This window comes from Ambystoma mexicanum, chromosome 13 (genome assembly GCF_040938575.1).
Source record: "Ambystoma mexicanum isolate Mex_15411 chromosome 13, UKY_AmexF1_1, whole genome shotgun sequence".
NCBI classification, from domain to species: Eukaryota; Metazoa; Chordata; class Amphibia; order Caudata; family Ambystomatidae; genus Ambystoma; species Ambystoma mexicanum.
In genome coordinates, this window is record NC_090938.1 from 89,307,042 (window position 1) to 89,332,617 (window position 25,576).

At 46.8% G+C, this 25,576-nt stretch overlaps 1 protein-coding gene across 1 annotated transcript in view; it reads left to right on the plus strand.

Annotated features, from left to right (window-relative positions):
• Nucleotides 1-24,928, plus strand: part of LOC138520915 (cytochrome P450 2A6-like) — a 181,735-nt gene extending 156,807 nt beyond the window's left edge. Inside the window, exons 8-9 of the mRNA XM_069633342.1 lie at nt 11,866-12,007; nt 24,364-24,928. Coding sequence (XP_069489443.1) covers nt 11,866-12,007; nt 24,364-24,545 — 324 coding nt within the window. The 3' untranslated portion in view covers nt 24,546-24,928. The remainder of the gene's footprint in view (nt 1-11,865; nt 12,008-24,363) is intronic.
• Nucleotides 24,929-25,576: the final 648 nt, after the last annotated feature.

Sequence of the window (25,576 nt, forward strand, 5' to 3'; positions counted from 1 at the left end):
GTCCAAAAGGGACGTGTTCTGTAGTTCATGACAACATGTCTGTACTACTGAGGGGTCATCATATGTCCTGCTTTCTGTCCCATCATCATCTGCTGTGTTGTCAGTTGACTCAGATGATGCAATTGATGCTAGCCAGCACTGTCTGCCAATACACAGGTCTCTGGTCGCCCTTTCGCTGCCATGCAATGCATCCCTAAATTTTCACTTGGGGGGGTTTGCTTGTAGCCATGCAACACATTGCATGCACATTGCACGTGATGCCTGGACTTGCCCTTGCACTGCCTTCAAGTCAATTGATACAGATCGTGATGTACTTGTTCATGTAAATAGTGGATAACGTACACATGTCCTGCACTGCATCAACCCACTTCTGAGCCGTGTTACACCATTCTACATGCCTAGTCCCTGATGCTATGTCAAAGTGACCTGGTTCACATTTGTGTGTGACATGTGTGATTCATGTGTTGGCAGTCTGTGTGATGTCTATGTGTGTGTGTGTGTTATGTGCTTCTGACATGTGTACTAAGGTAAATTTTCTCCACTTTCCAGTTGATGACGCAATGGAGCCAGAGGATGGTGTTGTCATGTCAGACACAGGTTTGCTATCACACCAGCAACCCGGCACAAGTGGGGGTCGTGGGGTGGTAGACCACGAAAACCCACATGTGTTACAGACCATCTTGTCTGTGGCTGGCAATGAGTCAAGCCTGGACGATCACTCTGACGATAATGTCGAGTTGGATGTGCATCGGGTCCATTCTTCTGGGGTGAGTGATTCTGATGTGGACGCTCCTCTGTCCGCGACACCTGCACTGAGGGGCCAGGCGGTGGTGGGACCTCTGCCTGTGGTGGATCAGGACGCAGGGTCACCCTCCACACCAGTCGCTGATGTGCCTGGGATATCATGTCAACGGGGGAATGTAGTCCTGCAGCCGCGGGCGGTGCCAACCCGACAAGGACGTCCGGTCCTTGGGACCCGCAGGTGTCAATCCCAGCAACACGGTGGCCACGCGCCACTGAGGTATACTGAGTGGGAGCAAGACATGACTGCCAATTCAGAATGCCAGGGGGCAGCAATTGAAAACATCGCTGTGAGCATGGAGCGTGTGGCCCAATCCGTGCTCCCCCCTGCTAGGCAGATGCTTCTCCAGCAGCGGGCGGCACAGTCCACGGCCCGCTCGCTCAGGCTAGACATGGCGGCCTCAGACAGGGCACGCCAGGCTGAAATGTTGTCTTTGCGTCAAGCAATTGCTGCTCACGCAGAGGCACACATGGAGGCCCTGAGGGCGGAGTATGAATCCCTCAGATCCACTCTGGGTGTCCTCTTGATGTCCCAGAGGGAGCGGTCAGAGGAGAGGTTTGCGCAGCTTGAGCGTACCATCTCGGCTGAGCTACGTGCTTGCCGGGAGGTGCATCAGTTGTCCAGCCAGGCCATGCAGGAAGAACTCTGTGTTACACGTGCTACCTTGCAACAGGAAGCACGCGTATCATGAGAGGTTCTGCATGCTGAGCTACATGTCATCGCCGCACAGAACCATGCTCACCCGGCCGACAGACTGGCTGCCGACCAGGGGCAAGCTGCGCCTATGCTGACTCGGACGATGAGATATCTCCCACACAGGTCGGGCTGTGCAGGCGTTGAGCCCATGGAGGTTTTTTTTTTGACTGAACATCATCACATGTGGGTGTTGAGCTGCAACCTGTACCTCCCCCCTCCTGGGTGCCCCCCCCGGGTCGTATGTGGCCATTTTCCATTTTTAATTTTAGTTTAGTTAGTTAACATTGTTTTTGATAGTTAGTTTAATTAGGTAATGTAGGTTTTTTATAGTTAGTTTAATTAGTTAATATAGTTTAAAATTGCTTGTCTATTGTACATTCATGTGACGTTGTGGTGCTTTGTGGCTTTTGAAAGCATCCACTGTCTGTTCCAGCTGGGCCCTTCTAGCTTGTCTCGTGTATGTGTTTGCAGCTTGGGGTCCTGACTCACATAGGCCACTCCTGCTTCCCTTATCCATGGGCTCGCAAGGATGGTTCAGTGTTACAGTCATTTACACAAGGGCTTTGGACTGTCATATCTGTGGCCTGTCTGCTGCTGTACTACTTGTGTTAACACCCCTAGTGGGGATTGTGGGGATGTTATCCACGGCATGTCTGCATTAGATTTGGGTGGGTTCATGATTGATGTGTCCACTAATTGATATACATTGTGCTGTATGTTTATTTTCTTTCCTGTACATGTGCTTGATACACTTCATGCTGTAGACAGTGGCCGCCACCCTTTGCCTGTCAAAGTCACACTGATGGTGGGAGGAATTCTGATGTAGGTCTCTGACATGGCCCAGTCACAACTAGCATGAAGAGACACACAAAGGGAACTTTCCAGCATTAATTATATGTGTTGTGCCCTTTCTGCAGGAGAATGAGCCTCCAGACCACCTTTACCAGCAGACATGGGCCATTGTACGACAGACAGCTGGCCACGTTCGGTGGGGCAGACATGCGCATGTGTGCGCAAGCAGTGCCAAAGGGCTTGTGCTCAGATGTCCAACAGAAGCAGACGTGTTTCCAGGAGCTCCAGGCAAGGTGAGCAGCACAAGGGGGCCACACCGCAGCCAAACTTCCACCAGGCCACTTGCACATGCATGCTAAGTAGCGCCACTGATGGGGAGCTTAGACAGATATTGTTGAAGTGCACAGTACAGCTAAGATGCGTTGGGGGACAAATGGCAAGTTGCTTACCAAGTTGTCAGGGGCACACGCAGGGGCTGTCGCACATATCCTCCGGTCCACCCTGCTCCATAGAAGCAGAGTTATTAGAGCAGTAGCCAGAAACTGAACCAGCGCACAGGGACACCCAGCGAGGCACAGATTTGTGTGCCGTGCATTTCATTTACATGTGAAAATTGACACGTGCACTATCTATTTTAATTTGCGGATGCCAGAACACAACTTGTACTGAAGTCGCACCTCGCTATACGCGTTTAGCTGCTCACCCAGGGACCATTGTATGATGTGTGATTCTTGAAGCATTGGTCTTCCATTTGCCGCGCACCCACGTGCGCCTGCTTTACTGCATTGACAGTGTATGAACCATCACGGGGGCAAGCTAACATATGTGTATAAAGCAGCAGACAAGAGTGTTTTTTTGTGGAGGAGTCACTTACTTTGGGGCATTTGTGGTGTTGCGTGTGTGTGTTGTAAACACACACAGATTAGTAACTCACACTCTCTTTGCAGCATTGAACTGCTCCTGTTACTGGACCTGAGAGTGCGCAGGCAGGAGGCCAGCACTCACCCCGGAGATAAGTCTCTCTTTGGCTTGCATTTGACTCATTTGGTACAATGTCATGATGAACATGTTTTGTCTGATTGAGTATGTGTTATTGTGAATAGTTTTTTTTTCCCTACTTTCCATTGACAATCCTACTCCCCTCTCCTGCCCCTCTTTCCGGTTATCCTGAATACCAATGCCTGTACAAACAACATATCCCTGACCCTCCTTCCCCACCGGGGTCTCAGAGGCCTGTGTAAGTTTGACCTTGCAGGAGGTTGGTTCATGCCACTCCTGCGCCTGGACACCGGAGCTGTGACACTACCCATCAGTTGGTGCATCATCATTGTATATTATGTACCGAACATGGTACCCATCCTGTTGTGGCATTGTTGAACTGTGCTACCTTGGTTGTTCTATCATTGTGCTTGGACATGTGCTTGGACATTTTCTGCTACTTCAAGTCATCTACTGGAGACTCTTCCAGGGTTTTTGGTTGCCTACAGGCTTTTTCCATGGTTTGTGGGTTTGGCTCCTTGGAGTTCTCTGCGATTTGGTATTTTTTGCCAGTCAAGGTGGCCTCTGAGAGGGCTGGACCCTATTTACACACCAGGTGGAACATGGAGACCAAGGGGTAGGGTGATCCTGTGGCCAGGTATACTTGAAGGAAGAAGGCTACATACCCCAGACACAGTTGTTCATTAGGTCATGGTGAAGTGTGAATGAGGGAGGGCCTTTTGTTGTTGGACAGTTGGCTTCAGCTACAGTGTTTTTAGCACTCTGACATTGTAATTGTGGGGTACTATGTACATGATGTGTTCTGCTGGTCAGTGCCTGTTCCTGTGTTGTCTTTACTTTTCATGTGTGATGGGATTGGTGTGGTTTGACATGCTGGGGTGTACACATGGGCAATGTTCACATGTGATGTGTACAGGACACTGAGGGTCACTTGATTTCACATGAATGTATTGAGTGCATGTCCCTACTGACACACACAGTTGCACAATGATCCACCACATGTACAACCACCCTTCCATGGCCACAGGTGCACACAGATTGCCTTCTGGGGCCCGCTGTGTCCCTGCAGCACATGATCTATGACCATTTGGGGATCCTGTACATGCGTCAATTGGTTATTTTTTAAATTAGTCCTTTTCATGTGATGCTCAAGGTGTATCTCCAACACAATGGCTGCTCACTGTGCTGTGTGCTGAGCAGTGTGTTGCAGCACACACACACAGCACACAGGTTCGGGAGTAGGGATCTTGCCTTGCCCAATGTGCATGTGAACAGGCATTCAGTGTTATGTTCATGCTACGACTGGTGGAATGTATTTGTGTATGACTTGGTATGTGTGGGAGGTTGTTGGTCAGTCATTTCATGTGATTCCATATCAGGCGTCATTGTCTGGAGCCACTTTCCATTTATCACTTGTCACTTCGGATCTTATTGGTCATGTGTTGGCCTTTTGCTATTGCTTGCCATGTCATGGTGATGGGGGTTGGTAGGGTTTGGGTGACATATCAGGGATTGTCATGGCCTGTTTTGCGGGGGTGTGTGATACACTCCTTGCATGTGTTCCTTTTGGTCACACAGGATTGGTTAGGTTTAAGTAGCTAGGGATGCACACAATGTAGCACTTCCATGGCAACATTCTCAGGGTGGTAAGGTTGTGACAGTTGTCATCATCGATTGTCATCATCGATTGTCACCTGGTATGTGCCAGGCCTGTGTGCACTCCTCAGGGGTGGGAGTTTAAGTGAAAAATGTGGCCACAAGCTGGGTCCGGGCTGCCTCTCCACATGCCCTGTCCCCTCCCATGGGCAGCGCCTGTGTCTGTGGTTGTGGATGTGGGGGCACAACCATGTCCACCGGTACACCCTGCCGTGTTGCAACATTGTGCAGGACACATGCTGCCACAATGATCCTGCACACTACTGGGGGTGCATATAGTAGCTGCCCGCCAGAGAGGTCAAGGGAGCGGAAGCGTGACTTGAGCACTCCGAATGTGTGCTCCACTATGCCCCTGGTTGCAATATGGGCAGCATTGTATCTTACCTGGGGAGGTGATAATGGTTGTGATTATTAGGGTTTGTGTATTTGTCTGTGTGTGACATGCATGCATGTGCACGGGCTTTTGTACTCACCTAGGAGCCATGTGTCACCATGCTGCCCAGCTTCCAGTGCCGGGCACAGGGCGGACATTCTGTATATGAAACTGTCATGGGTGGAGCCAGGGTAGTTTGCATAGACAGAGGTGATGATTCCCTTTGCATCGCATACGACCTGCACATTGATGGAATGCCAGTGTTTGCGGTTTCGATAGATGTGCTCAGTGGCCCTAGGTGGACGTAGGGCCACATGGGTGCAATCTATGGTACCAAGCACTTTGGGGAAGTGTGCCACCCTGTAAAAGTCCTGGACCACGGCCTGCCTTTCTGCGGGTTTTCTGGGCATGTATATGGGCCTGCGGACTGAGGGGCGCACAGTCATGATTGCCAACACCTGATGTAGGCAGCGTGACTGCCTGGCCTGTGAGACCCCCCCCCACCACTATGGCAGTAGTCCGCTGAAATGACCCAGTGGCCAAAAAATGCAGGACATTGAGTACCATCTCCAAGGGGCTCAATGCTTGGGAGCACAGGGTGGGGGATGTAAGGTCATCTTCCCACTCCCTAACCAGGTCTAGGATGATACGAGGTTGAAACCTATACCTGCCATGGACCTGGTCATCAGGCATCCCAAAAAGGCTAGTCCGGGTCCGGGTGGAAAAAATGCGGGCCCTGGCTATTCTCCTCCTCCTGCGGTGTCCCACAATCAGTGCTGTGACAAATGGGGCATTCATCGTAGCTGTATATACGTGTTTGTTGTTTGCGTGCACTTTTATACTGTGTGCTGGGACGCTTATGCCTGCCTTCCTGTGGCGGACGTGTTGACGCCTCTGCGTGTATTTTAGCGTGCACGTGTTTCCGGTATTCGATTCCATGAATACGTGCTGTTCGCGTGCGTGTGGGCGTTCTGTCTATTTCCCTGCAGTACTTCCCAAGTTACGCCTTCTTTTTCACGCGTTGTTCCCCATTCCACGTGTTACGCCCTGTGTCCCGCCCCTTTTTGGTGTGTGCGCCAACGTTGTGCGCTTTCCCTGTGCCAGTCGCGCACAGCGTTCGGGATGTTGCAATGACGTGTGCGTCCGTGTGCGCCACGCACAGATTTGGCGTACATCCAGGGGAAAACACACAAAGGCCCTTCCTTGAATCGCACACGTGCGCTTGCTTTTTCATGCTTGCGCAGAGATTTTCGGCGCACATTTGTTCCATAAATCTCTTTTGTCACTGCTGATGTCTGACTTCGAGAACCATGCTAAAACAACTCAGGAGGTTTCACATATATCATATCTGAAATGATCAAGAAAAAAAGTGAACAAGCATGTGTGGTGATAAACCAATCGCACAACAGAAATGGGTAAACCCAAGACAGTGATGTGAAAAAAAGGCCAGTTTTATATATTGACAAGGCATCTTCTGGATTTTTTTAATTATGGATAACCATAATAAACATCTCTTATGAATATCTGGCCATGTCTGTTTGCCCAATGATTTCACTGTTCAGTAGGATTCTTTAATTAATTCATATGTTCTGTTTGTGAAATGTCTTTGCTACACTGCTATTGCAGCGTGGGTCTTCACTGCATGGGTCTTTACCTCCACATCCAGGAAAATAAAGGGGAGACTGAAAGGGGAGGGCAAGAGGCAGGCGTAGAAAGACGGATACATGCAAGTCTGTGCAACGCCAAGCAAGATAATCTATAGTGCAGAGGAGACTGGTTAAAGAAGGGCACACATAGTTGAAGACTGGAGGTGGAAGACAGGTTGAGGAGTTAAAGGGGAAGGCCTTTCAGGTTAGGTAGAAGAGCCCAGGTGAGACAGGTCCCTGGGTGGGGAGCATAAGGGTGAGGTATTGAGGTATTGGTGGGGCATAAAAGCACCACTGATGCAAGAGTGCTGAGTCAAAAACGCCAGGGATGGTGGGGGGCCTGGCAAAACAAGAACATACACAAAAGACATCAAGTCATCTGTTTGAAAGACTTTTCGCTCTGCTAATTAGCTTAATAGGTGAAGTTAGAAACAGAAAACAGCATGCAATGTAATGGGGTTATTGAAGTTGTCTGAAGAGTTTCAGCTACTTAATTGCTGTAGATAGAAATGAAATATTAGACATGCTGGAGTGCTCCTTTAAATATGTTTTGACTCATAGTCAGACATATTCTCAATTTACTTGTTAGGGTTTTTTACTAGAGTCCTATCTCTTATAAGACTTTAGAAAGTCCACCGTGGGTGAAAAGGGTTGCACCCCTTAGGGTTAGCCTGAACTATCCAAAGGTAATGGTAGCAGTGGCTGAGCAGCCAGGCTTATTATTGGAGGGAGGAGGACTGTGGTGAGGAACACAGAACTTTGAGCATACACTTGTTCAAAGAAACACACACCAGTAAATATATATAAACAAGTGATATATTATCAGTATTATCAGTATATTATATTATACAGTAAGGCTTATACTTAAAAGTAAGAACTAGCACACAGTAAATGGTTTAGAAAAACACTTGCAATATTCAAACAATTAGAATAGGTAAAGTATTGTGCAGTTGCAAAACCAGGCAGTTAACTTATAGCATCTACAATACTTTTTGTAAGTCTATCTTATGGAGTCCTACCCTGTCTAGGAGAGTCTCTAAGAGTCAAAAGTGGGACACTCAGGCACCAGTGGCCAAGGATGTAGAGTTTGAGAACAATGTATCTAGTTTCAGTGGGAAGAGTCCAGCAGGCACTCGTCAAGCTGTTCTGCAGGTTGCACAGGGTTAGGAGGATTCCTTGCCAGGGGTGCCCCAAGGACCAATGTCCTAAGGCACAGGTGAGCCCAAAGGGTCGTCCAGCCCAATGGGACTCAAGACAGGCTCTGAATGGGTGCAATGTGCAGCTAAATGCAGCCCCATGAGCGAGAAGACAACACAGCATGCTCAAGGTCAGTACCAGGGCACGATACATTACCTTATTAATTAAGAAGGTGATGCACCAGGGAGGTCCCCACTGTGAGGTAACAGTGCCCTGGTGGCTGAAGAATGAACTTCTGGGGGCGGGGGGGGGGGCAGTTGGTTGCACTCAGTCAGTGGGACGCACAGCAGTGCATCTACTCAGTACAGGTGTGTTGGAGCCGTTTGCATGCTTGCATGCTTTGGCTAGTGATTGTTTGTGGCAGGAGGAATTCTCTCATTCTCTTGGTCCATGACTTGGCTGAGGGGATGTCTCAGAGTTGTAAAGTGTCAGCGCAGGCCCACGAGAATGCCCAAAAGGTTCCAGCGAGAACCGCACTTTGGGAGAGGATGTGCTGCAGATTGGCAGAGGCCCAAGCGTATTGGAAAATTGCAGCCCTGGAAGTTCACAGTTCCTTGTGGGATAGCGCAAACTGGAGGTAGACTCAAGACTGGTTAGACTTACCAGTCCAAGGGAGGAATTCGGCTTCAGCAGCTCTTCCCTGTCATTTGGAATTCGGTGTCCGGTCAGCAGCGGTCACTCAATGGCTCTGGCAGGCGCTGGAATTCGCTGAGGACGTCCTTCTGTGAATTCCTCTTTGGATTTTCAGGTCCCTTGGTCGACTTTGAGTTTAAGCTCCAGACCCTCACCTTTTATGCAGAAAACTGAGTCCATCCATCACCAAGAATTCATTAATTTATGCTATGGGGGGTGTCTCTCCAATGGGGACAGCCAGCCTCCCAGTCAGAACCGGTTCCAGGCTGGCATACAGCAAGTCAAAGACCACAGGAGTTTTGGGCACCTCCTCTGCTTCCTGTCCTTTTAGGCACTTATAGAGCCTAGGCGGGATTTCCATGGGAAACCCGCCAAAGGCAAAAGACCCATCAAGACCCTCCCCACGGAGGCAGGTAGAAGAAGACCCAAGAAGAGCCAAGTCACCATGAACAGGGCTTAGAAAATCACAGCCACCACTGCAGGTAAAGGGTGACCCATGTGTCCCCCACCGCAGCTGTGAAGCAGCCTGCGAGAAAAGTCCACAAAAAGTTGAGTAAAAAAGGTACACTGCTACCAGCATGTTAGATGATCTTTGATCAGTAGCTACAAGTTACTGAAAAAGTGATAAAAGAGACGTTGTTTCCCCTCTTTCCCCTCAGCACTACACATAAGGTGGGTTGTGCTGTTCCCACAAAATAAAAGTCGGGAGGACAAAAAGTATCACAGGGTAAAGAAAAATATAAGCTCAAGGCACTCCCATCAACACTGCACTGTGCTGTGTGCTACAATAATAAAATGTAGATGCCAGAAAAAGATGGGGGAAAGCATAACACCAAAAATCCAATAGTCCAGTAAAAATGCTGGGGGACTCACAAAGTGGGGAGAATTACACATAAAATGGAAATTCTACCTAACATTACTATATATTTCCAAATTAAAAGTACATTAAATTAAATGTAGATTGTATTCAGTAAAGGACTGAAATAGATGTTAGCAGCTAAACACTGTTTAATCAACTACTTTGTTATAAATATGTCAAACAATTGTACATGTGTAAACTATTACGTAAAATGTAATTTGAGGGTTTGAAAATGTGGCATGATTGCCCGCAAAAGACTTAAATCCAAGCATTGTTTAGGAGGCTTGTACTTCCTATTCTTTTGGCAATTATCATACAGATGTGCTTGGGCTTAATTATGAGGAAAACACAATGCTGAAGAATCATACACTTACAACAATGGAGGAATGTGGTGCCTTGATAACAAAGTGTTCTAAGGAGAGGATAAACTACTATAGGAAACTTCAGGAACTTGTGAGATCAAGGGACTCTATTACATGTTTTACACCCTGTAAGGCAAGTAAGGGAGTACAACCCCCCTTCCTTATCTCCTGTACTTCTCTTCACTGCACTTGCACATCTGAATGTCATGAGGCCTAGTAGGACCACATTATATTCTTATATTTAATGTTCTTTTTTCCATTTTATTTACGCCCCTCGTTCCCTCCCCACTTGCCTTGTGGCGCTTGGAAACACTGTTTTGTTGTATAAGCGCGTAACACATGCTCAACAAATAAATTAAATAAAAACACTGTCATGGAATGAATGGACTATTGAGATATGTTGAATATGGAGCACTTCTGAAGGGGTAAAATGTTGTCGTTTATCGAACTGGGACTCTATACGAGCAAAGATCGAGCCGATGCAAAGCTGAAATGAGCCATATTTTGAAGGATGGTAGTTGAGTGCCAGTTGAAAGTGCCATGAAACATGATATCTAGAGTTAGTATAGAAGTGCACCTTTTAATGTGTTACTACCAACGCTTGTACATTACGTTAAGTTGACAGTAAAGCCTGCCTGGAACAACAAATTCAATGCACACATTAAAAATAGGCTGCTTCACATGATACTTTGAAAATGATATCTTCAAAAATAAAATGTCAATTGATCCAATAAGAGATGTTACTTCATTTGCACACAACTCTTGCAAATATGAAAAGATGTTCGTTATTGGAGAATGGGCTTTGGTTGAATTTTTTTAGTGAGAACAGAGAAGACGCTACACATATTTTTGGGAATTCTAAGGAAGTGAGAGTGTTGTTTCATATTATTTAAAGGCATGAACTGGTATTCAATCTGTTTTTAAGAGAATGTCCGTGTAATTATAGGTTTGAACTGAGGTAAAATGAAGAGATTATGAAAGATGCAAACCGTAAGCACCTAGTTCTTTCCACCATCACACGGCAGGATTACCGCTCTTGGAATAACTTTGCGCATGACAGAATTTTGATTACTTTGCTAAGATTGAATTACTTTCTGCTTAAAGCAATCACTGAATTATGGAATAAGACACTTGAAGATGTTTATTGCCCTTTTTGTCCTGATGTTAGAAAAGACCTGTTGCATTTTATGTCTTTTTACCCAGTTTACACTCAATTAGAAGAACATTATGCCCCCTTTCAAGAAATATGGGTTTTCAGTAATGGTCCAATGTTATGCTACCTTCTCAGGGTCGATACCCACTTTGCGGGCTGGTCCCTTTTGACTTACCTATGGAATTCTTTAAACATTAGGAAACGTTTTTCATTGTTGAACAGTAATGCCTGAATTCTTATTTTTTTTGTTGTTTCTTTATGTATTTATTTATGTGCTTAATATCTTTTGTTTTATGAAATCACAATATTCTGAAATAAACTGAATGACTCATAAGCAAAAAAACAAATAAAATATGGTACCTTACTGAAGACAGATCTGAACTGTTTCATCTAACATTTTGGGAGACGTCATTAGTTTTATGAAGTTTAGTGCAAAGGGGAAACCCTCATTTAGAAAAAAAGAGTGACACATGTTCTAATGTTAAAACTGAACATTTGATTAAAGTCAAAGTAAAGTAGACAGCTTTCTTTAATTGAGGAGATAATAAAGCTGTGTGTTTTGTATTATATAAAATCGACTTGTAGGTCAAATGGGGATGACTTTAGAACCTTGTGAAATGACGGACTAATAATCAATGCAGAGCATGACAAAACTAATTTGGGAATATACTTAAATTTTACATTTGAATATTTTTAGGGTACGGAAATTTATCCAATATTGTCCTCTGTTCATCGGGATCCGACTCAATTCAAAGATCCAGAAACCTTCGACCCAGGACACTTCTTGGATGAAAATGGCAAATTTAAGAAGAGTAATGCATTTATGCCCTTCTCTGCAGGTAGATATATCAACAAATATTTTGAAAATTAAATTATGAACCATCAATAAGTATTTTGTTCAAAATAGATCGGAAAAGTATGGATGTTTTGGCCTCATTTTAAATGGGTGGAGTGGAAAATGGAAGCATGAAAGCAAGGCGTAATGCTTTTGCACCTTCATTTTCCACTATGCCACGAGTTTCTGTAGTGACAAAGCGGACAAGGGACACGGATCGGGGATAAGATACCCGCTGTGCGTTCTCCTCTGTCTAGTCAGTGCATTTCATTGAATGTCTGCATTAGATTTTCATGCAGGTGTTCAACAAATAGATTACTACAGAATCAGCTTCTGTTTTGCTCTTGTTCAAGAGCAGGTGGATTCCGCAAGAATTGATCAGTAAAGCATTCTGCAGGTAGCGTTTACAATTCTTAAGAGACAGAGAGGAAAATGAAAGAGTAGAAGTCAGTTCACCCATTTTTACTCTTTCTTCCCCCCTCATCTCATTAAGGTGTAATATTGCATTCAAGTGACCCCTACGCACGTAAGTGATAAAATAGTTTCCATGCCCACGCAGGGTGCGGGGGGGGGTTGAGGGCTTGGGCTTAAATGGCCAGCCAGCCCGAGCTTTGGTAGGCCTGAGCTAAGCGTGAAAGCTCTTCACACCCTGGGATTTACTGGGGTGCAGATAGTATTGTTTTTTTTAGCCTGTCAGGAGATTAGCTCAGCATGAGCCCATCTCACGTCGGAGAAAAGAAAATGAGAAAAAATGCATGCTGCCATTGAAATGGAACTAGGTCCTTTTTCTGCTCCTGGCAGCTATGAACAAATGTTCCAAAATGGATGCCGTCATGCAAAAAGGGACCTAGCCCCTTTTCTATTTTAACGACGGCGGTGTGGGCAGTGAAACCACAATCTTGCCCGGATATGGTCAATCTGTCTTTCCCGAGTGCGAATGTAGGTTGACATCTGCACGCAATTTACAATAAAATATGACTGTTTGTGTCAATATTTTATGAACATAAACTAGGATAATACAATTAATTAGCTGATATCAAAATATAGTTTAATCCTTATTTTAGGTTGTCTGAAAGCAAACAAGTGCTTTTGGGCTTACTGCACAAAACACCCAGACTCACTTGTAGTGGAAAAGGTTGCATTAATGTGACAGGCCAAAGCTCATAATTAAACGCTAACCTGGCCCCTGGCCTTACAGACTAACATATCTGTTTTTAACAATTTTCCAAACAAATGAATAATTAAACATTTCAATTCCCCCAATAATTAAATAAATAAGTCAGTTTAAATTCCTCCATACCTATCCTTTGCTCCCTACTGTCTCTTTACCATCTTCTCCAGCCTTCCTTCCCGCTTTATCCCAAGGGCCATGCTCCTCCATCTTCATTACCTGTTCCCCCTCTTTGCACCCCCTGCGTAGCCTGTTCGTGCCAAACAGCACCACCCCCATCCTTTCCTGTGTTATTCCCCCATTGTGCTTCCCTCCCCCCTCATCCAAAGGGGCCATGTCCCCGGCATCAGAAAAACCTTCCCACAAGGTGCTCTTTCTGCCACACCCCTACCATTCTACCTTCTAGCCCCAACCCTTTATCATTTCCTGCACTTACACCTGCATATCCAAGAGGTAGTAACTATTCCCATAAACTGACAAAAGCACGCCATCCTCCCGGAAAACTGATAAATCCTCATATACTATCTCTCTGTGCACTAGAACTTGCACCGCTGCCAAACTGCAAAATTCCGTCATCTGCCTATTAATTTTCTTCCTAGTCCGCTCTACTGCTCCCTCACTTACCGCGACCCGCCATACTCTCCTTGGCAGCAGCTTAGACCATACCAAACTCACCTTTGTCCATATCTCCCTAATCCATGACAAGTCCCTCTTCATTTTTCTCAAAAGGGCCATACCTGTGTCTTTGACAAGATCATTCTCTCCAGCGTGTATTATCAGCCCTTCCGGACCCCATAACGCTCCTTCAGCCCCGCCAACATGGGCAGCAGCTGATCCCATCAAAGCCCCCTAAACCTGACCATCTCACAAGCGCCACCTTGTAACTACACCCCAATTGAGTACCAGAAATCCTTTTCTCCGCCTCCTTCCCCGCCCATTTCACAACTGAATGACGAACAATTCAAATCTGCTGCATCTCCCCCGTCCTCCGAGCCGCATCTGCAAAAAGAAATTACATTGTCACTTTCCTGTCTCCAACCTCCCTGCACACCCGTCCCTCTGTCTCTGCCCCCCATTAATACTCTTTCAGACATCTCCTTTCCCCAAGTCCCTAATATACCCTTTATATTTCCCTTACCTCCACCGACTCAAACTTAACCTTGTCCTCCGGTCACCCCAACTAGCTCCCTTCAGATGCCGCCCCCATCCTAAATGAATGAGTTCCAAACTCCTCTGCACTTTCCCCGCTGCCCCCAAAGCCTTTCTCAACACACCCAACACCTGAGCCGCCAACACTACCGCCTCATCCTCATGCTTGAAAACCAACCCCGAACCCCCCCCCCCACATAACTCCTTCCAAGCCAAACCTGACCTAACCGGGCACAGCTCCTTGCTACCCCACCCCAGCAACACCCAGCATCCCCTCCCCCTTTGATCCGTCCTTGACCTCCTAATCATAATATCCACCCCCTCTTCTGTGAAATAAACATCCTCCCAATGCAAGCCACCTTTCCCTCCTTTCCCCCCTACCAGCTCAGACACCCAGAATGCCCCAAAAAACAACCAAGTAAAACATGCCGAAAACATGACCCCCTCCCAAGCCGACCAGCAAACCCTGTCCAGAACTCGGTATAAACTAGCCAACAGAGCCACCGATATAGGCCTCCTGCTCCCTCCTATTCTCCCTTGCCCAGCCCTCTAACATCCTGCTCGCCATTTCCCTGCCGTTGGGCTGAAAACCCCAAAATAACTTGCCATAAAAAGCGATGCCCGCCATCTTCCCCGCTATTGTCGCTTTCGACCATCCTTTGTCCATGCACCCTAATAGAAAATTGACTACATCATCCTTTCTACGCTTCTCGGGGTCCTCCCTACCCTTCCACATACGCTCTCCCCCTTTTATGAATTCAACCCATGCCCTCCTGTATGCTGCTCTGGACGCCGGGGCCAGAGAACCCTCTACTAAAGACAGCGCTCTCAACTTCCTATGTTCCACAGCTCTTCTGGGATCCGTTGTCCCCTCTGCTCCGCTCCTGGTGCCAGTCCACGGAATCTCTGCCATTGAAAACGAGATAATGCATCAGCAATGCCATTATCCTTCCCTGGCACGTGTGTTGCATTAAACACCACATTCATTTTCATACAGCGCAACACAAATTCCCTCATTAACCTCGCCACCCTCTGGTCCCTTGTCGACTCCCTTTTCACTACATGAACCACACATTCATTGTCAATATTGAAGTTCACTTTCCTGTTCTGCAATTCCTTTCCCCACAATTCCATTGCAACCACCAAAGGAAAAAATTCCAGAAATGCTATGCTTCTCCCTTCTTTCAACCAACTCGATGGCCACTACTCGGTGCACCATTTGCACCCGAAAACACTCCAAACCCCCCGCACCTGCTGCATCTGAGGATATCTGCACTTCCCATGACACAGGATCCCGCTGGAGCCACATGGACACCCTGTTAAAACTCTCCAGAAAACGCAACCCAATCCTACAGTCTTCCCGACCCAACCCTGACACCCTTACCCGATGATGTGGGCACTTTGCTTCCACCATAGACAGCACCATGTTCCTACAAAAAGTATGGCCCGGGGCCACCACCTTGCATGCAAAATTAAAATCCCCTACTAGCCTCTGCATCTACACTAATGTCATCTTCCGAGCACCTACCGCTTTTTCAAGCAAACCTACCAGCCTGCTCACCTTGTCATGCGGCAAGCCTGAGGTCATGGCCACCTAGTCCAATTCAATCCCTAAAAAGGTCAACACCACTGCCGGTCCCTCCGTTTTGTCCTCTGCCAATGGCACCCCCAACTCCTGCATCAGCGCCTGAAACATCCCTAGCATCTCCCTGCACTCCTTTTCTTTGCCCGCCCCACTAATGAACAGAAAATCATCTAAGTAATGCAATACACTTTCCGAACCAGAACTATATGAAAAAACCCACTGCAAAACTGAACTGAAACGCTCAAACAAGGTGCAAGAAATTGTGCAACCCGTCGGCAAGACCTTGTCTATGTAAATGCGGTCCTCAAATTGCATTCCCAGCAGCCATAAATCCTCTGGGTGCACTGGAAGCAACCTGAAAGCCAGCCGCCTTAATGTCGCACTTGGCCATGAAGGCCCAGCGCCCAGCCTTCCTCACCCAACCCACCGCCTGATCCACACTCGCGTATGCAACCCCACACTCCTCCGGGGTAACAGAATCGTTTACCGACATGCCCTCTGGCCATGACAAATGGTGTATTAACCTAAATTCCTCCAGAACATTCTTGGGCACGACAACCAGTGGGGATACCACTAAATCCCCTGGCAGATCAGCAAATGGCCCTATAACCCTCCACACTGCTATCTCCTTGCCCAATTTTTCTCTTACCACTTCCATATTTTCCCTAGCTGACTCCAAATTCTCCGCCCAACGACGCACCCTTGGACCTTGATAACCCAACCTAGAACCATAACGAAAACCATTTCCCAAGATCTCCGACCCCTCCCTGTCCGTGTAAAATTCAAGCAACGTCTCCAGCCCCTCCACCTTCACTGGAGTAAAAGCCTTTTCCCACAACCCCCGGCCTGCTCATTGCCCTCTCACTCTATCCCCCTGCTGATAACACTGAGTGTTTGTGTGCCTGCCTGCACACTTACTGCATTCATGTCCAAACCTACATACCATCCTTTTGCAGCCGTCCTTGTTAAAGGCCCAGCAAGCCGCTGAGGGCTGACCCCTGCCTCCTCCCCCTGCCCCCTCATGGGCGGGACGACCAAGAAAGGGCTGGAAAGGCACAGGCAAACCACTCGCTGTGTGCGACGTTGGAGCTGGCCTCGTCAGCGCCATCCACTGCAGCCAGAGATTCATATCTATCTCACCCGAAACCGCCTGGCTGTCCTCTGCCATCCTTGCCCTAAATTCCTCATCATAACACACCCACGCGAATCCCCCAAAACTCGTGAATGCCTTTCTAATCACATCCATGTACTTCAACAGTGCCACACATCTCTGGGAATTTCTCATAATAGACACCCGAATGGATAATAAAAGCCGACGTCCAATTCTCGATCATCACCGGTACCTTCGGACGCGAGGCCAGCTCCCTCTCCTCCTCTTAGAACCCTCCTTGGCGCTCATCTCCCTATGTAGAAGCTTGAACACGTCCACAAATTCCCCAGGCCATATCTTATCCTTTGTTGTTGTCATCAAATGTGCTCCCACAGGTTTCGTAATGCCCATGTATGGCAGCTTTTTCTCCTTACCCTTTCCCACTGCATCCTTCTCTTTTGGAACCTGTACCTCAGGTGCCAAGGGCCCAATCGCCCTGTCTGTATGCACCTCCACCGAAGAAATCCTCTTCTCCACAACCAAGTCCCCCATAGCCTCTATGCCAATCTCTCTCCTCGCCCCTTGCGCCCCTGCCCCTTCCCTTCTTGCCCCCAACCTTGTTTCGCACTTCTGCAATGCTGCTGACCAGTCCCCTTCCCGCTCACCTCTTTCTGCCCTGCCATCGCCGTCTACAGCCAGGCCTCCACTCCAAAGCTCCTCATCTCCTTCCTTATTGGGCTCCTGCTGCGGGGACAAAACATGTCAGCAGTCTCACCCAGCCAGTTTCCTCCCAGCCCTTTTGCCTCCCTCATGTGAGCCCAGGGCGTCCGCCCCGCCACTCCATCAGCGTCTTCTCAGTGGGGCTGAAGAAACCCCTTCCTGTTCCTCTTCTCTCGGGTGAGGGGTCCTCTCCTCCACCCTATGGTCCTCCGTGCTGGGGGCCATGCTGCGCCCTCTCGACTGTCCTTGTGAGTTTTACGGAGGGGCCGTTCTTAAACCCTATCCTGACTCCACCTCTGCAATAGCGGGGGACGTCCTGTGCCCTCCACCTGAAATCTTCCTAGCCGGGGGGGGGGGCATTCCGTGCCCCTCCCTATCCTCACTGATTGAAGGGGACCGCTCTCTTCTCCTCCCCCTGCACTCTTTTACAGGTATTTTCCTCCCTTACCCCTCTGCCCCGTCTCCCCTCTCTTCACTCCGGCACTCCCCTCCTCCCCACCTGCCTGCCCTGCACCTTTATGCAACCTCCTGACCTCCACTTCTTCCACTGGGTCTTTATCCCCAAGCCCCTACCAGACCCTTCTCCTACCTCACCAACCCCTTTTGGTGCTCTCCTGGGCATCTCCTCCTACTTCTCCTGGCCCCGTTATCCCAATATTCCCCACTCCCAGCCATAGGGGATCAGGCCACCACTGCCGCAAGGGCCCCATCTTCCGCAGCTCTCCACTGTGGCCTCCCCCCATCCACTTGTTTCTCCCCTGTATCCTCCTCCACAGCCCCTTCAAGTTGGGCCTTAGACACCCTGCTGATAATCGCAAGGGCCTCCCTCAAAGCCTGGGCATCGATCAGCCCCTTCTTTTCTTCCCCTTGACCCACCATCCAGCTAAAGCAGTGCTGCTGACCCACCTAACAGCTAGCCCCCGAGCCGCTTACTCCCAATAGAGCGCTGACCAGCAGGGGAAGAAAGCCTCTTATTTGAAGCCTGTCAACTCCCCTTGCCCAATGAAACCTAAATGGCCCTTTATAAAATGATCCCCTGATAATATTTCAGCCAATTAACTGTCTGCCTGCTAAAATCACATCTTCCTCCCAGGGCAGACTTTATGCTTACCCTTAATTATGCCCCCAAACCCAGCCTGCAGCCAAATCACTGGAGGGTAAAGCAGGCTAATATCCCTTTACCACCAAGAAAACTAGGCTTTAATTGCCTGGTCACTAACTCTCTATCCTTTATTTACTCTGCACTCCTGAGCACCGTCAAACGCTACCAGTGTTCCAAAGCAGCGCGGCCCCTTTATGGGCTCTCCACTGCTTCACTTAGCCGCACCGGGGTCTGCATAGAAGCACACTCAGGCAAGGCGATGCTCGTACCCACAACTCTGCGGCCAACCAAACCCAACACACCAGGGGCACCACCTGGGGCAAAATTGCCCGAAAACCGCTTGCACCCACCCACCGCAGCTCCCTTCTAACGCGAAGCCACGGGAACCATCAGCTGGCTCTCTCCCCTAACACCAGAGAAACAGACAACTGGACCGTATTGGCGCAACCTAACCCTCGCCACTCCTGGGTACTACGCCGAGGAGACCGCTCGACGATGCAATAAGGCGGGTGCCTTATCTACGGTACCCCCGGCTATAAATGTATCTTTTTTTTTGATAATCGGCAGTCAAGACAAACCTCAGCGCTAAGCCTAACCGCCCCCACTACCTGACACAAAACCCTACCTCACTTCCTCTAAACGCCCGACAATTAGGCCCAGACGCAGGGAAGGCTCGGGAGCAGGCGACCAGGACAAACGCTCGTCCTCAACCTTCACCTGCTCTCGAACCTTCCCTGCCCCCTTAAATACCCCTGCGGTACACTGTACGCCAGGCCAGCTCACTGACCCGTGCAGTGCCCAAAACCACCCCGGGGGGAAACGCTTTGCGTTCCCCCCCGGGTTCTCCCTTTGGGTTTCTGTTAAACACAACCATTGATTTATAATCAGTGAACTATTACAAATAAAGTAAAACATTGTCTGTTTAAAAATGATCAATAACAAAGTCTTTCCAGCTACATTCCTTGCTGCAAAAGATGGCTCATGATTTCCTTGCGCTCACTCAGTTTTTGGCCTTTCATCTAACCCACTAGCCTAAGAGATCCAGAATTAAATGAACACCCATGTTTTTTTCTGATTCTGCTGAAATATGCCATAATATACCTGAGATTTTGCACTGGATGCTTGCAATGCAAACACTAGAATGCCCATTTCCCTGCATTTCATTTTTGATTATGGAATGTGTGTTGCTCTGTTAATCATGCTAATTTGTTGGATGTAAGTTATGTGTTCCAAATGTCTGCTCCTGAGAACACAGAGATTATCCTCAACTGGCAACCAACAAAAAAGCATGCTGCCGTAATTAGCCAGGAACATGATGGTATTCCATCAGAAGTCCCATGTTTGTAAGGAAGCTTTGATGAATAAACAGCACCACCATGTTAACAAGACCTAGAAGGATAACCTTTCTATCAGATCAAACACTGCAATGACAGATATCAGAACAACATACTCCAGACACATCAAATTTCTCATTTCCATGAACTGCAAATGATGACGGAGTCCTGAAAGTCCATGCACAGGAATCTGTCTTAAAAGGCTTCACCAAAGGGACGTGAAAACATGAGTTGAAATTCCAAGTCCTAAAAATTGCTACAGGATGAATGATACATACAACAAAACAACCTCTCTCTCAATCTATCTCCCACTGTCTCTCTTCGTCACTGTTTCTCTAACTCCCTTTCCCCCTCTCTATTTCTTGCTACATGCTTCTCTCGTTCACCTCTCTTTCTATCTCCTTCTATTTATCTCATCTTTCTCTCTCACTCGTTCTCACTCACACACAATAATACAATAATTCCATTCACAACAAATATGTGTGGGATGGCAAATGGGATTCTAAATAAAATCAATCTCTAAAATCTGCTTTAATACAGTGCATATACAGTACCTCCAACCGAGATACCTGCCACCACAATTAATAGTTGAGAAGTATCTGGATGCCTCAGAACATGCCGATGTAAAAGCCTTTTTTATAACCCTAAAGAACGCCTTTGCTCAACCATCTAAATGAAAGCCCTGCTGCAAATTCACCTTTTCTAGAAGCCAAAACATCTCAGAAGCCACAAACCAATATTTCTAGGTGTATTGGGCCTCATTCCATGTCAGCCTATCTGGTAAAATCGTGCCGTATTTGCGAATACCGGCACTTTAGTGGACCGGCCGACTACTGGTTTGCCGCTGGGGCACCTGGGTTACCTCCAGTTAGAGGTAAGCCAGGGGCCCCACCGTCAGAAAAAGCCTGCATTACCGGCACCGGCAATGGGGATTTATACAGTCACTCTAGCACCGGCACCCGTAATCTGGCAGCAACGCCACCGGACCGGGTGCCGGAAACTTTAACTACATTTGCCGGTATCCTGCCCGTTCTACCGCCAGGATACCAGCAGGGCCAGAGTGAGGCCCATTGTTTTTAACAGTTGCCGCAGGACCCCCTTCTTTTAAACGAACACATGTCCGTTACCTAGAGCAACTGCCATCTTCGGACTGGCTCCCAATCCATAATTTAATAAATTGACACCAGATATGCAACATTTTCCTAATCAAATTCGCAATTTTATCAACATGACTTCATGAATTGAGCCATATTCTCTTCTAAACCTGACTTGCCCCCCCCCCTCCATATGCTGGTGCAAAAAGAGTGAAAAAGTAAAATGTCATCCACATTACATTATATGAAAAATGACACAACACAGAGTAAAAAAATGTTTGAAAGATAAGGGGCGGGGGGTTATATCCCAAGCAATATTGCTAAATAACTGTAGTCCCCAAACGGCACAATAAAGGCGGTCGCCACCACCATATTATTCACAAGTAATATATAACCAATTAATGGCAGTGGATGCCAATCCTTGAGTGTTATAGTTTTTACCCCAAAAAAGCCACACATGGCCTACATTCAGGAGTCTTTTTGGGCACAATAACAAAGGGGGTCCAGCCAGAGACAGACATCCCATTCTGAAGATTATCATGTGAATAATATTTTAGGGTCTTCTTCAACCTTTTTGCTAAAAGTGCATATGACCAAAGGGTGCATCTGAATTGTGCTCCATTTCAGTAGCACAGGTATACTACTTGTTCAGAGGCTGCATTCTGTTGACAGGTCTCTGGACAATGTCAGCGGATTCCGATTATATTGGCAAGTGGCTCCGTACACGTTAGTCAAACCTCGTAATCAACTCCTCTGCTCCAATAATTACTCTCTGACTGTCAATATCAGTCCAAATTACCCAGACCATTCCTCTTAAAATACTCTGGACTGTTTGTCACTGAGTGGGTGCTCCAAAGAAAGAAACTGATGGAGGTGCATCATAAATTCCTTCCGGGAGAGTACAAATGAACAATATTTGTGTAAGTCTGCAGTCATTTTGAAAATGTAAACCAACATGGAATGTAGTTCACTCCAAGTTGGCAAAACACATGGATGCTTTCGATCCACAAATCGAGTGTGCAATGCTATTTCTCCAATCCCAAAGCCCCATCTTCAGAACCATCTCAGAATCACTGCCAGGGATCCCCACTGTAGCGGGAGGGCCCCCGTGATGACCTTGATTATGTCATGTTTCTGTGAATAAGAGTCTCTCCCTTAAATCAGTACTGCTTTGTTATTTTGTAACATGGCAGACACATTCAGAAGAACATTCACCTTACCTAAAAAGACAATGGGCCTCATTACACGGTAGGAGGTAAACCATGGTGCTATTAGCACCATGGTTGCCGCCGGTACCATACCGGTACCACCATGGAGGAAAGGGGAATTACCACCCCATTCCAAGGTTGGCGGGGCGGTAATTCTCCCTTTCTCCATGGCCCTTCCCCATTCCTATTTTTGCCCCATAGGGCATAATGGGAATGGGGAAGGAGCTAATTACGGTACCGCAAATTGCGGTACCATAATTAGCACCAAGGTCCCTTTGCGGGTCCCAACTTTAACGGCTGGTCTACACCAGCCGTTAAGGTCGGGTCCCCCAAAGGGACCTCGTAGTAAGGCGATAAGGGTTAACGGTCACCGGTACCCTTACCAGTGACAGTTAACCCTTACCGCCTTCCGTGTAATGAGGCTCAATGTATTGCAATCATGAGCATGTGTTTGCACGCACCAAGAGTTACTTTAAGCAGTGCCATATTATGACTTGGGAACTTCACACACCACAAGCATATATATTATGCAGACATTGAAAGCATATGCACAATGGGCCTGTTTTAATCAATACAAAGAACAAAATGGCATGTGATTGGGTTGAAACATGGGTTTACTTATGCACCATTCCGTCTAGTGTGGCATGACATCACAAGCAAGCCTTGGGTTTTGTCAGCTACTCGAAATAAATTCTACATCAAACATGCCTTAACAGTTTTTTCCTCCCTTTTGAATGTTAGAGTTATCATTTGAAGTAAGATTATAAAAATGAGAGTTGATGTGCAATACCAGTTACTAAAATATAAAATGTACAGTAATTCCTTAATTAATTATATTGTGGCATTAAATGGTATAACCAATATGACAGTGCTTACCAGAAAGCATGGGCGAACACCAAAGTTGGTGATCTTCAAATATTTGAAAGTCACTTTTGAGGGTCACCCCCTAACAGCACCTCTTGCACCTCAGTTCTTAGTGGCATCCCGCTCAATTACAGTGCACACAAATCACTCACAGAAATGCTGTAAATTTAATACAGTTGAAGATCCCTCACTGGCCTGTGGGAGCCTGCTATGAGTAGGGCAATGGAGCTTGTTCTGGGCACTGTGGCAACTGGTAGCAGATTGCCCTCCCTTACAGGGCCCTGATTCCTAACCCTTGGCTCAGCCTCAAACATTCCCATATGAATATCTAGAATAGTTCAAAGGTTTGCAGGACTTTGAACCACCTGAAATATGAGTGGTTATAATCTTCCCCCTATTTTATAGCACATCACTACAAATTCAAAGGCTCTCATTATGAGTTTGGTGGCATCACGCCAGTAATAATGGGGGGATACCACCAAACGGAATTAGCAATCCCGCCACCTGATATACCAGTATTTCCGGGATATTACAAGTGGGGGAATGCGTATAATGCCCCCATAGGGGGAATTACCTGTATTACCGGCGCCAGTATTACCAGTGCCGGTAATTCTGGCTGTTTTTTGCTGATTGGGGCCTGATTTACCTCCAGCTCTTGACTAGAGGTAAATCACTCACCCCCACTGACAAACCTGTAGTTTCCCAGTGCAGGAAAAGTGCCGATTGCCATATTACCACCACTTTTACCATCATTTTTTTCTGCACCGCGAAACTTATGACACACAAAGAGACGTTCAGGCCCACTTCTTCATGCCAGACCTTTCTGAAGACTCAAAATACATAACCATATATGGATACCAGACATTATTTGTAGTTTTTGTAGTTGATGAGACTTCATTCAAAGTCATGTTACACAGTTATATGCAAACAACTAATGGTGTGCTCCAGCAATCCCCCAGCTGCCTCAGCATTGATTAATTTCTAAATGCACAATGTGACCAGAGGGCAAAACATTTAATTTTCTGTGACTTTTCTCTCTCCAGGGAAACGGAACTGTACGGGAGAAAGTATGGCTAAGATGGAGCTGTTTATTTACATCACTGCGATCCTGCAGTCATTTAAGCTTGTGCTTCATGGTGATCCTAAAGATATTGATGTCAGGCCAAGAATGAACGGATTTTTACACATTCCTGTAAATTATGAGCTCAAAGTAATCCCCCGTTAGCAAATTATTAAGTATCTGCATAAAGAAAGTGCATGGACACCATCGGATTAAGAAAATAGAAGGATCATTTTTGCCTTGAGAATTGTCCGTAAAATTGAAACAGCCAAGTCGAACCCAAGGGACAGTGATATTGAATGGCCCTCATTTTGTATTTGGTGGTATGGGCAGTACTAATATTTCCAAACTGAATTAGTGTTACCACTAGTGGTTGCTTGTGAATCTCCACTTGATGAGAGGTTTTTGTTACTCCTTATTACGAAATTCCATATACTTCATTGCAGAATGGAATTATTAGTACTTGTAGTAATACCACTTGTGATTACCCCTTTATCAGTGTTTGGAACATTACTGTGTATACACCAAAATAAAAGTTGAATTTCCAACTAGTAGCCAGAGTTATTATTAGTATTCGGATTGATTATAGAAATCCACTGCTATTGGAGGTTCCCCAATATATCATGGACCATACACAAGGTTCAAAATGCTGGCACACAAATTGCTCCTCGCACCCATCATAGAGCTCATATTACTCCTGTCCTCAGGAAACTACCTTGGCTTCCTCTAGCTAGTTGAGTGAAATTCAAAAGAATGACTTTTATTTCAAATCAATACATAGAATAGGACCCTATTACCTCCAGAGTATGTTTGAATCTTACTGTCTGCCCAGAGCTCTACAGCTGCTGAACAATAATACTGTTTGCACCACCCAGTAAAAGTGATCTAGAGCCATAGGAAGGTCAATTACGGTTCCATCCACTAAATTCTGGATTGTGCTTCGAGATTAATTCTGTGGTACTTATCAACGCTCATGCTTCAGGTGCAATCTCAAAATCTTTCTGTTTTAATGTGCATCTCCCTGTCTATGTCTACCTTTCAACTGTGTACTTCGACCCTATTTTGGTCGTAGGCGCTATACACACTTAAAAAAAATACGTAGAATAGAAAACAAATATATATTTAAGCAATATGCCCCGAGTTGCACTGGGGCATTACCTGACACGGTCAAGCCCCCGCCGTGAGGGGCATATTGC